Raw genomic sequence first — 14974 nt, 5'->3', positions numbered from 1 at the left:
GCTGCACTAATCTGTTTGTATCAATTACTGTAATTAATATAAAAGACCAAAGCACCGAATTGTCTCCCTGGAGGCTGACATCAGGTATAACTGTGTCAACCCTTGAATGTAGAGCAGAGCTTCTGATAGAAATGCACGGTTCACCTAAAGGACTGTTATTTGCCATTTATTATCCCATCCTTGCAGCTATCAGTGTTCCAGGTAAAGTATTGTAGTTAGTTATTAGTTATGGAAATCGTTGTTTAACTGTATCACTGCTCTAGTTTACTGGTATCGTTTCTCCCTTTTAATTGTATCGTTTCTCCCCTTTAATGATATAATTTCTCCACTTTACCGGTATAATTTCTTCTCTTTAACAGTATAATTTCTCTCCTTTAACTGTATAATTTCTCCCCTTTACCAATATTTCTCCCCTATAATAGTGCAATCTCTCCCCTTTAAATGTATAAATTCGCCGCTTTTACTATCACTTCTCCCCTGTGACTGTGTAATTTCTCCCCTTCAACAGTATAAATATCTGCCTTTTATGTGTCACCTTTAATTATATCATTTCTGCTCTTTACCGGTGTAATTTATCCCTTTAATGGTATCATTTCTCCCCTTCAATGGTATAATTTCTCTCCTTAAACGGTATCATTTCTCTGCTTTAACTGTATCGTTTCTCCCCTTTAACTGTGCGCTTCTCGGCTTTACCAGTACCACTACCTGATGTGTTATTGGCCCTGTTACTGTAGGAGTGCAGAGATCTCGGAGGATTGTAGGGCTGGAGGAGGCTACAGAGATTGGGAGGAGCGAGGCTGAGTATTTGAGTACAAGGATAAGAATTTTAAAATTGAGGTGTTGTCGGAAAGGGAGCCAATGTAGATCATCGAACTCAAGGGTGATGGGTGAACAGGACTTGTTGCGAGTTATGATACCAGCTGCAAAATTTTGGATGCGCTCAAGTTTACGGAGGGTGCAAGGCAGGAGGCCAGCCAGGAGAGCATTGAAAGAGTTGAGTTTAGAGGTCACAACAGCATGGATGAAGGTTTCAGCAGCAGATGAGCTGAGGCAGGGGCAGAGACCAGTAGTTACGGAGGTGGAAGGTAGTGACCTTGGTGGTGGAGAGGATATGGGTCCGAAACTGCACTCAGAGTCAAATAGGACGCCAAGATTGTGAACAGTCTGGTTCGGCCTCAGAAAATGGCCAGGAACAGGGATGGAGTCGATGGCGAGGGAAGGGAGTTTGTGGCTGAAAGGAAGACAATGTTTTCATCTGTTATCACGGTGTACATGTAGGTCTATTGTGTTATTGTAAGTGAATTGTCACACTGTTCTCACCGTGTAGATGTAGTTCTATTGTGTTATGAACATTATTACTGTGGGTGAATTATCCCACTGTTATTCCGGTGTATATGTAGTTATGTTGTGTTTATTGGTGCTGCACTGTGAAAGGTGTACTCTGTTATATCAGAGAATATATTGTATTGCTGCCGTTGTGTTGTGAGTGGTATTATCACGTTATTATAAGATATGTAGGAAATTATTTTGTTCCTTGCTGCAGACTGACTGGTGGTGGGGTTCGGTTCTACAGACGCTCTCAACCCTCGGGTACCGTGACCATTCCTTTTTACTCAGTGTATTTCCACTCTAATTGTGAAGTTGCCCCTGAAGATATATCGGAGCCTCTACAGATGAATAAGAAGTGGAACCGCTGGCGATCCGCTAAACAGCAACATCAGGGTGAAAATTCTCTGCGTTTGATGCCAGCATTCCAGGCACCAATACAGGATGGTTCACTGATAGTTACGGTTTCATTAATTAAAGCAAATTAAATCAAAAATATGTAATACTGATTGGATGTATTAATAATTCAACCAATTACAGACGTAACTGTATAATCGTGAAGCTACTGGTTGAATTTAATCTCTGGATTTATTCATTACTGACTGGGTTTATTAAATGATTCATTTACTTGTCTTCGTTTTGATAATTATTTACAGCACGGAATAATTTCAACAAGTTCTTTATCGATTGAGATTATTCAGTGATTAAATAATTCCCGACTGAATTTAATAACTGACTTGATTGAAGGGACATTATTGGGCAGCCAATTATTGACAAAAATATAAACAATGTAACAAGTGTCCGTTTTATGAATGAATCTGGATTTGCTCCAAACTTAGACCGCGCTGTGTTTGTGCTTCCAACAGTGAATAATTTGACAGCTTGGATTGTAGGTAATTGGTAGAAGGGCTAGACTGGAGCTGAGGAGAAATTATTTTCACCCAGAGGGTGGTGGGAGTCTGGAACTCAGTGCCTGAAAGGGTGGGAGAGGCAGAAACCCTCAACTCATTTAAAAAGTCCTTGGATGTGTACTTGAAGTGCTGTAACCTACAGGGCTACAGACCGAGTGCTGGAAAGGGGGATAAAGCTGGATAGCTCTTTTTCAGTCGTCACGGACATGATGGGCCGAATGGCCTCCTTCTGTGCAGTAACTTTCTCTGATTCGATGAATTCATCGGATGAGAGCGATTTGGGCTCCGACAGGACATGGTCGGTTTTAAATGCAAGTTTTTTGTACTTTATTGGTTGTTTCCAGTTTCATTGTCAATTCTTTTATTATTTATTCTCTTAAAAAATCTTCTGTAACACGTTTATTTTCCTGTCACCTAATCTTCGCATTTATTATGAACCATTTTACTGATTCTTTAAGATTTGTTTCTTTTCTTGTCTATTTGACGTTCCCGCATTGGTTTTAATGGGTTTCTTGTTCCCATTATGTTTTATTATATTCATTTACATTCTGAAGTCTTTGGCCTGTCTGATTTCAATGCGGATGATTATTTTAGCACAGATACAGGTGTCCAGAGGGTAAGGATCGGTTTTCAACTCAGGATCAAGTGTCAAAGCTATAAGTTTCACACAGAATCCTGTCAATTGGATTATTTTGCTGGGAGTCGGATCATTAACGCTCCTGTTCTCTCTCACACACGTACACATGCTCTGTCTCTCTCCTTCTCTCTTACAGCTAACTTGGCGGTGATTGTGATCCTGTCCCGAGGAAGGTGCGGTCTCTCCAGATGTATCACTTCCTACCTGGTGTCCATGGCGGTGACGGATCTCCTGGTCATTATCACGGCTGTGATATTAAACCGCATTGTTGGTATTTATTTCCCATTCAGTTTCCTGTCCATCACTCCGGTCTGTTCTCTCAGTTTTGTGTTAATTTATGCAATCAGAGACAGTTCTGTCTGGGTCACGGTCGTGTTCACCTTTGATCGATTTGTAGCCATTTGCTGCCAGAAGCTGAAAACAAAATATTGCACCGAGAAAACGGTGGCTGTGGTTATCGGAACGGTCTGTGTCCTGAGCTGTTTAAAAAATACATTCTGGTATTTTATATATGAACCTTTGTATACAATTAACAACATACCCTGGTTCTGCAACATCAAGTTAATATTTTACACCTCACCCGCATGGGCTGCATTTGACTGGATTCACCGCATTTTAACCCCTTGTCTCCCATTCATTGTGATTTTATTGCTCAATGCTCAGACCGTCAGACACATTTTAGCGGCCATTAGAATCCGCAGAAGACTCCAGGTCCGCAGCAACGTTGAGAATCAGAGTGACCCAGAGATGGAGAACCGGAGGAAATCCATCGTTTTGCTCTTCTGTATCTCGGGCAGTCTCATCCTGTTATGGTTGTTGTTTCTTATAACTTTCCTCTATGTGCGAATTGCGAACGTTAGTTATTTCTCAGGTTCCAATTTCGATGATTCAAATTTTATTCTGGAGGAAAGCGGATTTATGCTTCAGCTTTTGAGTTCCTGCCTAAACCCGTTTATTTATGCAGGGACCCAGAGTAAATTCAGAGACGAGTTAAAGAATATGGTGAAATATCCACTGACTCTAATTGTTAAATTATTTAAATAATGAAAATAGTAAAATCCAGCCTCAATTGTTCCTTATATTCCATCCTGTACACCTCTCGTTCCTCTCACACACTGCCTGCCCTCTCAGATACACAGTCACTCACTCTGAGATCCTTTCCCACTGTAAATTTACGAAAGTATAAGGAAAACGACATCATTGCACAATTCAGTGTTGTTTCCTGTTCTGTTAGTTTCCAGTTCTCTTGTCGGTGCTGACTCAGGCCTGGTGCATTCCCACCAGCCCCGAGGGCCCTCGAGTATCTCCACATTCATGTGGGAGACAGAGTCCGAGCTCTGTTCTGTTGTTGGATATCAAGTTTAACTGTTTAATGATGTGACTTCAATATCCCCCCTGGGAATGGTTTGGATTTTGAGGATAGTATACTCTCTGAAATGGGAACACACACTGTGCCCACCCATTGTTCTCCACTCACTAGGCACCGCCCCACAGCCACACTCGTGTGTCCATAAACATAAGAATTGCTGGATGGAAAAAGACCAAGGTCCATCCAGCTCGCCTTCCACTATCCGGTTAGTCACATGATACAACGACAATGGGGTTGTTGACTAATCATAGCGATCAATCTCTATCAATGAATCCACAACAGACCCAGACACAAGGCCAGGAATCCCCCAGTCATCGAGAGCATTGGGAACCATAGGCCCAAAGGCACCTGTTCCTCCCAAACATGTGACACTTACCACATGTCATGTCTCAAATTACTCAGATACTGAAATGAGAAATGTTATTTTCTGTAAGATTCTATCTAATTTGCATTTGAATGATTCAATATGAACTGCTTTCACCACCTCCCTGGGGAACCTGTTCTATAGAGTGACCACTTGCTCACTGAAATATTCTTTATGGAGCTTAGTTTTGAATTTACCTGGCTTCAAGTGCAGGCCGTCTCCTCTGGTTCTACTCTTCTGGACATGGTGAAATATTTTGTCACAGTCTACATTATCCAGTCGATTTAGAAACCTAAAAACAGCAATAGTATCACCTCTAAACATTCCCGTTTCCAGTGAGAACATGCCCAATTTACATAATCACTCAACATAATTCAATCCCTCCACCCGCTCAATCATTCTGATTGCTCTCTTCTCTATCCTCTCAATAGCTGCATTATGCTTTTTGTACTGTGGTGACCAGAACTGTACACAGCATTGTAAGTGCGATTGCACCTATAATTTTACAGTAGCAGGATTCCCAAACTATTTCGGCTCAATATTGACCTTTAAATGCATCTCAGCATCTGATTTGCTTTCCTCACTGCCGCCGAGCATTGATGCGACAGCTTCAATTTATTATCAATCTACTCCCCCCGATCTTTTTCATTGCCATGGACATTATTTTCTTTCCAGTTAAGTAATGGATTCCCCCAGTGATCTACGCTTGGCCCCCTCCTATTCTTCATTTACATGCTGCCCTTCGCCGACATCATCCTAAAACACGACATCAGATTCTACATGTACACTGATGACACACAGCTCTACCTCACCATCACCTCTCTCCACCCCTCCACTGCCTCTGAGTTGTCATATTGCTTGTCCATCATCGAGCAGTGGATGAGGAGAAATTTCCTCCAATTAATTATTGGGAAGACCGAATCCATTATCTTCAGTCCCTGTCACAAACTCCGTTTCCTCCCCACCAAATCCATCTCTCTCCGTGGCCACTCTCTGAGGATGAACGAGACTGTTAGCAACCCAGGCGTCCTATTTGACCCTAAGCTGACCTTCTGACCACATATCTTCTCCATCACCAAGACCGCCTGTTTCCACCTCCTGTAAAATTGTCCGTCTCCGCCCCTGCCTCAGCTCATCTGCTATTAAATCCTCATCCATGCCTTAGTTATATCTGGGCTCCACTATTCCAATGCTATCACTGCTGTCCTTCCAGCTTCCACCCTCCGTAATTTTGAGCTCATCCAAAACTTTGTTGCCCATATCCTAACTCGCACCAACTCCCATTCACTCATCACCCCTGTGCTCACTGTCCTACATCGGCTCCTGGTCCGGCAACACCTCAAATTAAAAATTCTCACCTTTATGTTCAAATCCCTCCATGGCCTCGCCCCTTCCTATCTTTAGCCCTACAGCCCACCAAGAACTCTGCGTTCCTCCAACTCTGGTCTCGTGTGCAGCCCGATTTCCATTGCACCACAATTGGTGGCCGTGGCTTCAGTTGTCTCAGCCCTAAGCTCTGGAACTTCCTCCCTAAACCTCTCCACTTCTCTCTCCTCCCATCTAACACGCTTCGTAAAACCTACCTCTTTGACCAAGTTTTTGGTCACCTGTCCTAATATCTCATTATGTAGCTCGGTGTCAAATTTTGTCTGATAACCATCACATGAAGCATTTTATTGTGTTAAAGGTGATCTATAAATGGACGTTGTTTTTATTGTTGTTGCAATAGTTCATTCCTGTTTTTTTTTGTCCCCGTGTGAAGCACTTTGCATTCCTCTACATTAAATTTCATCTGCTACCTGTCTGTCCGATGCCCAAGTATTTAAATCCTCCTGTAGCTTATCCTGTTCTGTTTTGCAGTCTACCATCTTCATCAGCTTTGCATCATCTGTAAATTTACGCTTAGTTCCAGATCACTTATGAAGATATTAAACAAAAGAGGTCCAAAACAGATCACTGTGGAACCCCACTGGTAACATTCTTGCAAGCTGATGACAATCCCTCTACCACTGCCCTCTGGATTCTATCGGTGAACAAATTACACACCCACTGAAAAACATTTCCACTCATTTCCGCATTCTTTGTTTTCAGTACCAGACTTTCGAGAGGAACTGTATCAAAGGCCTTCCTGAAATCCATGTACACCACATCCACTACCGTACCAATATCACACTCCTTTGCCACACATTCAAAGAAAACTAGTGAGCTAGATTGGCAAGACTTCCCCTTTCATGAACGCAAATTGTCTATCTTTTAAGGTTATATTTCTATTCACAAGCTCCTTGAACTTACCTTTAATAAGCATTTCCATAACTTTACCCACAATGGACGTTAAACTCACTGGTCAGTAGTTTCCTTGGTGAATTTTGCTGCCTTTTTAACAATAGGAGTAACATCTGCCTTTCTCCAGTCCCCATCATATTGGAAATTAGCAAATGTAACTCCTCTGTTCAAGAAAGAATGGCGACAGAAAGCAGGAAACTACAGGCCAGTTAGCTTAACATCTATCTTAGGGAAAATGTTAGAATTTGTTATTAAGGAGGTTGTAGCAGGGCACTTAGACAATCTCAATGCAATCAGGCAGAGTTAATACGGCTTTGTGAAAGGGAAATCGTGTTTGACTAATGAATTAGAGTTCTTTGAGGAAGTAACAAGCAACGTGGATAAAGGGGATCCTGTGGATGTGGTGTACTTGAATTTCCAGAAGGCTTTTGACAAGGTGCCATATCAAAGGCTACCACACAAAATAAGAGCTCATGGAGTAGGGGGTAACATATTAGTATGGATAAAGGATTGGTTAGCTAACAGGAAACAGAGAGTAGGCATAAATGGGTCATTTTCAGGTTGGCAAGATGTAACGAGTGGAGTGCCACAGGGGTCAGTGCTTGGGACTCAACTATTTACAATCTATATCAATGACTTGGATGAAGGGACCAAATGTATGATTGCTAAATTTGCTGATGACACAAAGGTAGATAGGAAAGTAAGTTGTGAAGAGGACATAAGGGGTCTGCAAAAGGATACAGATAGGTTAAGTAAGTGGGCAAAAAATTGACAGATGGAGTCCAATGTGGGAGAATGTGAACTTGCCCACTTGGCAGGAGGAATTCAAAAGCAGTATATTATTTAAATGGAGAGAGATTGCAGAACTCTGAGGTACAGAGGGATCTGGGTGTCCGAGTACATGAATCACAAAAAGTTGGATTGCAGGTATAGCAAGTGATTGGGAAGGTAAATGGAATGTTGTCATTTATTGCAAGGGGACTGGAATATAAAAATAGAGATGTTTTGCGACAGTTGTACAGAGCATTGGTGAGATCACATCTGGAATGCTGTATGCAATTTTGGTCTCCTTATTTAAGAAAGGACAATAATTGCTTTGGAGGCGGTTCAAAGAAAGTTCACTCGATTGATTCCTGGGATGACGGGGTTATTTTATGAGGAAAGGTTGGACAAGTTGGGCCTGTTGGAGTTGGCGCTTAGAAGAATGAGAGTTGATCTCAGGGGACTAGAAGGGGTAGATGCTGAGGTGATGTCTCCCCTTGTGGGAGAGTCTAGAACGAGGGCCCTCAGTTTAAGAATAAGGAGTCTCCATTTAAGACGGAGATGAGGACACATTTTTTCTCTCACAGGATCGTAAATCTGTGGAACTCCCTTCCCCAAAGAGCGGTGGGGGCAGGGTCATTGAATATTTTTAAGGCTGAGTAAGATAGATTCCTGCTTAACAAGGGAGTCAAAGGATCTGGTCGGTAGACGGGAAAGTAAGGTTGAGATCACAATCAGATCGCCATGAGCTTATCAAATGGCAGAGCAGGCTCGAGGGTCCGAATGGCCTACTCGTATGTTCATAAAGGATGGTGGATCTAGATTCAATCGTAACTTTAAATACTTGAAAAGGAAAAAAATTGCAGAGTTTATGGGTAAAGAGCACGGGAATGGGAGTAATTGGGTACCTCCTTCAAAGAGCTGGCATTGGCACAATGGGTCGAATGGCCTCCTTCCATGCTGAGATTCTAGGATTGTTTATTTTCCATATATTTGGTTCTCTAAGAAGAACAATGACAGGCTGTCTAAGCAAAGCAGATGGTCAAAAGGCCCAAACGCACGAGGCACCAAAGAATCAGGCGTAGATTTCAGCCCAAAGATGTTTTTTTCTGCTCCAGTCATCAGCACAGCACAGACCCCTGAAACACAACCAGTCACTCCTTACAATATCACAGAGCCAGAAACAGACCAGCTCTCAGTTTGCTGAAGAGTGAGTGCTGAACTCATCACATGGTGTCTGCACTAAACTGGCAATTAGAATCTCCTAATCACTTGGCTGTTTGTTAATACGGGAAATAATCAGATTTTAACTGACCTGCCCTTTTCAATCCATCTATTGATCATTCACAGAGGCCCAAAAGAGACCTCTTAGAGTGTCTGAATCAGCTGTACTAATGATGATCTCTTAGTTCTTAGCGATGAACGTGATGAAAACATATGTCGCTCATTGATTTTGGTGTCAGAGGGTTAGATATTTATCTCACGGTGGGGGAGAGATGAATAAGATGAAATAAAGCGAGTGTCTGTGGTAATGTTTGAATGACCGACACCAATCCGTAATTTGTACAATGCTGAATGTGTCAATTCAAAATGTGGATTTCCAATGGATATTCTGCAATGTTAACACAAATCCGTTTGTTCCACAGGAGGTGGTCGGGGTTCTGGTCAATGGAAATGTTTGAATTCAGAAAAGTTATTCTCTTGAATTTCTATATACTTCAGTTCCCAGAACGAATAATTGCAGACTCTCTGGGTACATTTTCTGCTTGGCGAGCTGGCATATGACTGGCCTTGCAGATTGACCGCTCGTTATTAAATTCACTTCAACTGCTCCGACCAGCAGTCGGTCCACACACTGATGGGCATCTGCATCCATTTCGAGCTGGCCTCAGGGGCCAGGGTGAGCCAAAGTAAGAGTGAGGCCATGTTCTTTGGCAGTTGGGAGACCCGGTCCTTTGTCCCCTTCACTGTCAGATCCGACTACCTGAAGGTTTTGGGGATCTGGTTCAAGGGGCCCCTGGCCGGTCGAAAGAACTGGGAGGAGCGGATCACTAAGGCCAAACAGAAGCTTGATATGTGGGTGGGGTGATCCCTCTCCATAACCGACAGGAACCTGGTGATAAGGTGTGAGGTACTCACCGTGTTGCTCCACATGACCCAGCACTGGCCCGTTCCCCAAATCTCCGCCGTCACAGTCACCCGAGATATCCTCCACTTTCCCTGGAGGTCCAAGGTAGAATGTGTCCACAGGGTCACCATGTACAAGCTTCCAGACAAATGGAGAAAGAGCGTCTACAATGCTGCTCTGATCCTGACAGCCACCTTTGTGTGTGGCTGCCTCAGGATATGTGTAGAGCCCCAGTACGCAGATACCAAGTGTCATTACGTGCTGAGTTTCTACCTGGCCAACACACTGAGAAGGCTGGGTCTGGCTGTGCTGGCCGAGCAGGTGCAGGATGTCCCATCGAGCTGGACCGCTCCCCCCCCCCCACTATCTGTCCCAGGTGTAGAAGTTCCTGAGGAGTAACCCCTTCGAACACAAGGCCGTCAGACCGTGGTCAACGTGAAACGTCCTGAGAACCCTTTCTTAAATAAGGAGACCAAAACTGCAATTCCAGTTGTGGTCTCACCAAAGCCCTGTACAATTGCAACAAAATCCTTACTCATGTATTCCAAACCCTTGAAATAAAGGCCAACATTTCATTTGCCTTCCTAATTGCTTGCTGTACCTACATGTTAACTTCTTGTGTTTCTTATACCAGGACACTCAAGTCTCTCTGAACACGAACATTTAATAGTTGCTCATCATTTTAAAAATATTCTGTTTTTCTATTCTTTCTACTAAAGTGAATAACCTCAAATTTCCCCACATTATACTCCATCTTCCACCTTCTTGCCCATTCACTTAACCTGTCTATAAACTTTTGCAGACTCTTTGTGTCCTCCTCACAGATGCTTTGTATCGTCAGAGATCTTCAATACATTACACTAATATAGATTGTAAATAGCTGAGGCCCAGTAACGGTCGGTATTGCTCGCTGATAAGACAAGGGTAACATCCCTGAGGGGACATTGGTCCCAGCACCGTTGAGGTGCAACCCGTCCATCTTGTACAGGTCTTTAGTATCAATCAAAGTGAACAATGACGCCCTGGTAATGATGTTTCCTGACCTGCTGAGTGTTGCCAGCAGTTTCTGGGTTTATTTTTGAGCTTTCACTATCGCAGTTTTCCTGGTAACCTGCAACTTGCCTCAAGGGCGCAGCTTCAAGCACAACTTTCTTGTGCTCTTCTCACACACAAGATCACACTTTACTTTCCGACACACGCGCTTTAAAATCTGCCGTTTCCACACACAGCGTCCTGCGGCACGAGAATTCAAAAGACCTTCCGCTCACGGCCTGTAATCGCTCCTTTTTCCCCACAGGCGCTCTTTACATTTATCCTCTACTCAATTCAATCTCACGCTTCAACAGAACTATTAAGATCAAGGCGGAACATTTCCGATCTTACTGCACCGCCCCAACTTGCCAAATGTGAACCTTTCAACCGCCATTCGCAGCTCTGTCGCGCTGCCCGTCGCCCACGCAACTCAACTGCTGAGAGAAAAGAGCCAACAAGCATCAAAACAAAAACCAGTTCTTCAGTTACCATCCCCTGGATCACAAGATTCCCCAAGTAAATTTCGAGAGCAATCGGGCGGCTGTCTTTCCAGAGACCAGCCCTGCTTTCGTCGTGTTTGTCTGTCGAGCGGTCACGCAGATCGAAATGTATCGACTGGTTTCAAGGCACAAATGAACATTGGTGCGAATGGGACATGTGCCCAATAGAAACAGCGGTCGGAGCAGAACAAACTTAAAGGCGTGAGATCGTGAAAGTGAATGTTAGAGTCGGCAATGGAGCAGGAAAGTGTCCATGAAATGGAAGGAGGAAAGTCAAGGCGGCCGATTGACTGTGGAAGGAAGAAAAAGCCGGGAGAAGAGGCGGGTTTGAACTGTGGAACATCAAGTACAGGCATGTGAGAGTGCTGGGATTTGACGGATAAAATAGTTTTCACCACCAACAAAAAATGTTTTCTTTCATGTATTAAATATTGATATATTGTTGCATTCCAGTCACACGCGCGGGAGAGAACAAAAGAAGCAGCGCACACTATGCCGTGACTCGGATTCGAACCGAGGTTTGTGCGGCCACAACGCAGAGTACTAACCACTATACGATCACGGCACCACACGTCAGTGGTTAAGCCTCTGCCCGAGCTATTTCAATCGCTCCTTTAACGTAGCAAAACATCCCACGGTGCTTCATCGGATCGTTTTTGAACAGAATTTGACACCAAGCCACAGAAGGAGATATTAGAAGCAAAATACTGCCGATGCTGGAAATTTGAAATAAAAACAGAAAATGCTGTAAATAATCAGCAAGTCAGGCAGCGTCTGTGGAGAGAGAAACAGGTCGATGACCATTCATCAGAACTGGAAAAAGTTGAAGATTAAACAGTTTTTTAACAAGTACAGAGTCAGGAAAAGGGATGGGGGAGGAAGGGGAGGGGAGGAAAGTACAAAAGGGAAGGTCTATGATAGGGTGGAGGGCAGGAGTGATTAAATAACAAAAGGAATGATGGTGCAAGGCAAGGAGGGTGGTAATGGGACAAGTAAAGAAACAAAAGATGGGTCTAGAGGAGCTGTAAATGGCAACATTAGCACCATAACCAGCACTTGCTGTCCGAAAAAATGGGATCAGTGTTTATGATCTGAAGTTATTGAAATCAATGTTGAGTTCAGAAGGTTGTAAAGAGCCTAATCGAAAGATGAGGTGCTGTTTCTCGAGCTTATGTTGAGCTTCATTGGAACAGTGTAGGAGGCCGAGGACAGAGAGGTCAGAGTGGGAGTGGGACGGGGAATTAAAATGGCAAGTGACCGGAAACTCAGGGTCACACTCGTGGACTGAGCGGAGGTGTTCAGCAAAGCGATTACAAATAAATCGCTGTTTCACCTGGAAGGAATGTTTGGGACCCTGGAAGGTGGGAAGGGAGGAGGTGAAAGGGCAGGTGTTGCATCTCCTGCACTCGCATGGGAAGGTGCCGTGGGGAGGAGAGCGAGTGTTGGGGGTGATGGAAGAGTGGACCAGGGTGTCGTGGAGGGAGCGGTCCCTTCGGAAGGCTGAAAGTGGAGGGGAGGGGAAGATGTTTTTGGTGGTGGCATCACGCTTGGACGTGGTGGAAATGGCAGAGGATCATACATTGAATGTGGAGGCTGGTGGGTGGAAGGTAAGTTTTTCATTGTATTTTCAACATCCAATATTGCAGATAAATGAAAGTGAAACTTCCAAAGCAGCAATGAACTTTTCGCCAGGGAATTGAACCCCGGTCTCACGCATAATAGATAGGGATACTCACCACTATATTAACGAGGAATTGATGTTTGGCAGACCATAGGTAATTTGGATGATTTTTAAAATTCTTTCATGGGATGTGGGCATCACTGGCAAGGCCAGCAGGTATTGCTCATCCCCAATTGCCCTTGAGAAAGTGGTGGTGAGCCTCCTTCTTCAACCGCTGCAGTCTGTGTGGTGAAGGTTCACCCACAGTGCTGTTAGATGGGGAGTTCCAGGATTTTGACTCAGCGACGATGAAGAAACGGCGATGTACTTCCAAGTCAGGATGGTGTGTGAATTGAAAGGGACTGTGCAGGTGGTGTTGTTCCCGTGCACCTGCTGCCCATTTCCTTCTCGGTGGTAGAGGTCGTGGGATTGGGAGGTACTTTCGAAGAAGCTTTGACGAATCGCTGCAGTGCTTCCTGTGGATGGTACACACTGCAGCCACGGTGCGCCGGTGGTGGAGGGAGTGAATGTTTAAGGTGGATGAGGTGCCAATCAAGCGGGCTGTTTTGTCCTGGAAGGTATTGAGCTTCTTGAGTGTTGTTGGAGCTGCACTCATCCAGGCAAGTGGAGAGTATTCCATCACACTCCTGACTTGTGCCTTGTAAATGGTGGAAAGGCTTTGGGGACTCAGGAGGTGAGTCACTCGCCACAGAATACCCAGCCTCTGACCTGCTTCTGTAGCCACAGTATTTATGTGGCTTGACCAGTTAAGTTTCCAGTCAATGGTGACCATCAGGATGTTGATAGTGGGGAATTCGGCGATGGTAATGCCGTTGAATGTCAAGGGGTGGTGGTTGGGCTCTCACTACTTGGATATGATCATTACCTGGCACTTGTCTGGAGTGAATGTTACTTGCCACTGATCAGCCCAAGCCTGGATGTTGTCCAGATCTTGCTGCATGCGGGCAGGGACTGCTTTATTATCTGAGGCGTTGTGAATGAAGCGGAACACTGTGCAATCAATAGCGAACATCCCCGCTTCTGACCTTATGATGGAGTGAAGGTCATTGATGAAGCAGCTGAAGATGGTTGGGCCTTGGACACTGCCATGAGGAACTCCTGCAGCGATGTCCTGGGGCTGAGATGATTGGCCTCCAACAGCCACCGGGAGAGAAACTAGAGAAAGATGTGAGTTCAGGGCTTGGACAGGGGGGAACCGTGGGGGAAGGGAGGGAGCGGCAGTTGGACGGATGGTCTCAATCTTAGTGATAAAATAGTCCATGAGCTCCGCACAATTTTTGTGGTGAGGGTGGAGGAGGCAGGGGGTTCAAGGAGTTTCTTGTAGGAATAATAATTTGTAGTGAAGAAGAGATACCGGGTGTATCTTTACATTCCAGGATGATCCTGGAATCGTGAGCAGTTTTCTGTCTCTCTCTGTTTTGGGCTGGTGAATTAGCCCGGGTCTGTTCACAGAGCGATTCTGCGTTTTATTTCTTCCTCATTATTGTGTTCTGACATCGAGGTGAAGAGTGAGGCAGAGAACAGATTTTAAAATTGCTGGAATATCAGTGAAATTAAATCATGGAAAGTGGAAAAGTCTGAGTCAGTTTTTCATTGTATTTTCCTTATCCGATGTTGCAGATAAGTGAAAGTGAAGCTTCTAAAGGCAGACCTTCCCATCGGGGAATTGACCCCAGTCTCCAGGGTGATAGACACTGACAATCACCACGATACTAACGAGGAACTGGAGCCGGAAGGGGATGTACGTTCACCACAGATGCTTCAGGTTTCAGTGAATCTGTTTGAATTATTCATTTGATGACAGTATGTTTAACTTTCCACGGACCACTGTTGAAAGAAAGAATCATAGAGTTATACAGCACGGATAGAGGCCCTTCGGCCCATCGTGTCCGCGCCGGCCATCAAGCCCAGTCTAAACTAATCGCATATTCCAGCATTTGGTCCGTAGCCTTGTATGCTATGGCATTTCAAGTGCTCATCC

The 14974-nt window shown here is 44.4% G+C and overlaps 1 protein-coding gene and 1 long non-coding RNA gene across 2 annotated transcripts; one reads left to right on the top strand and one right to left on the bottom strand.

The window, feature by feature from the left end:
• The first annotated feature begins 131 nt into the window (after positions 1-131).
• LOC137309981 (probable G-protein coupled receptor 139) lies at positions 132-3918 on the top strand. The gene is made up of 2 exons (XM_067977981.1): positions 132-201; positions 3011-3918. Exons 1-2 carry the CDS (start codon positions 132-134, stop codon positions 3916-3918), a joined length of 978 nt encoding a protein of 325 aa, XP_067834082.1.
• On the bottom strand, positions 2636-14693 carry LOC137309982 (uncharacterized). Its single transcript, XR_010960035.1, has 3 exons — positions 13049-14693; positions 4805-4899; positions 2636-3288 (listed from the first exon to the last, which is right to left on the bottom strand). It is a non-coding gene; the product is annotated as an uncharacterized lncRNA (long non-coding RNA).
• Positions 14694-14974: the final 281 nt, after the last annotated feature.

Source organism: Heptranchias perlo, unplaced genomic scaffold (assembly GCF_035084215.1).
Source record: "Heptranchias perlo isolate sHepPer1 unplaced genomic scaffold, sHepPer1.hap1 HAP1_SCAFFOLD_199, whole genome shotgun sequence".
NCBI lineage: Eukaryota > Metazoa > Chordata > Chondrichthyes > Hexanchiformes > Hexanchidae > Heptranchias > Heptranchias perlo.
Note: the sequence above shows the minus strand (reverse complement) of the source record. Positions and strands in the feature narration are given on the sequence as shown.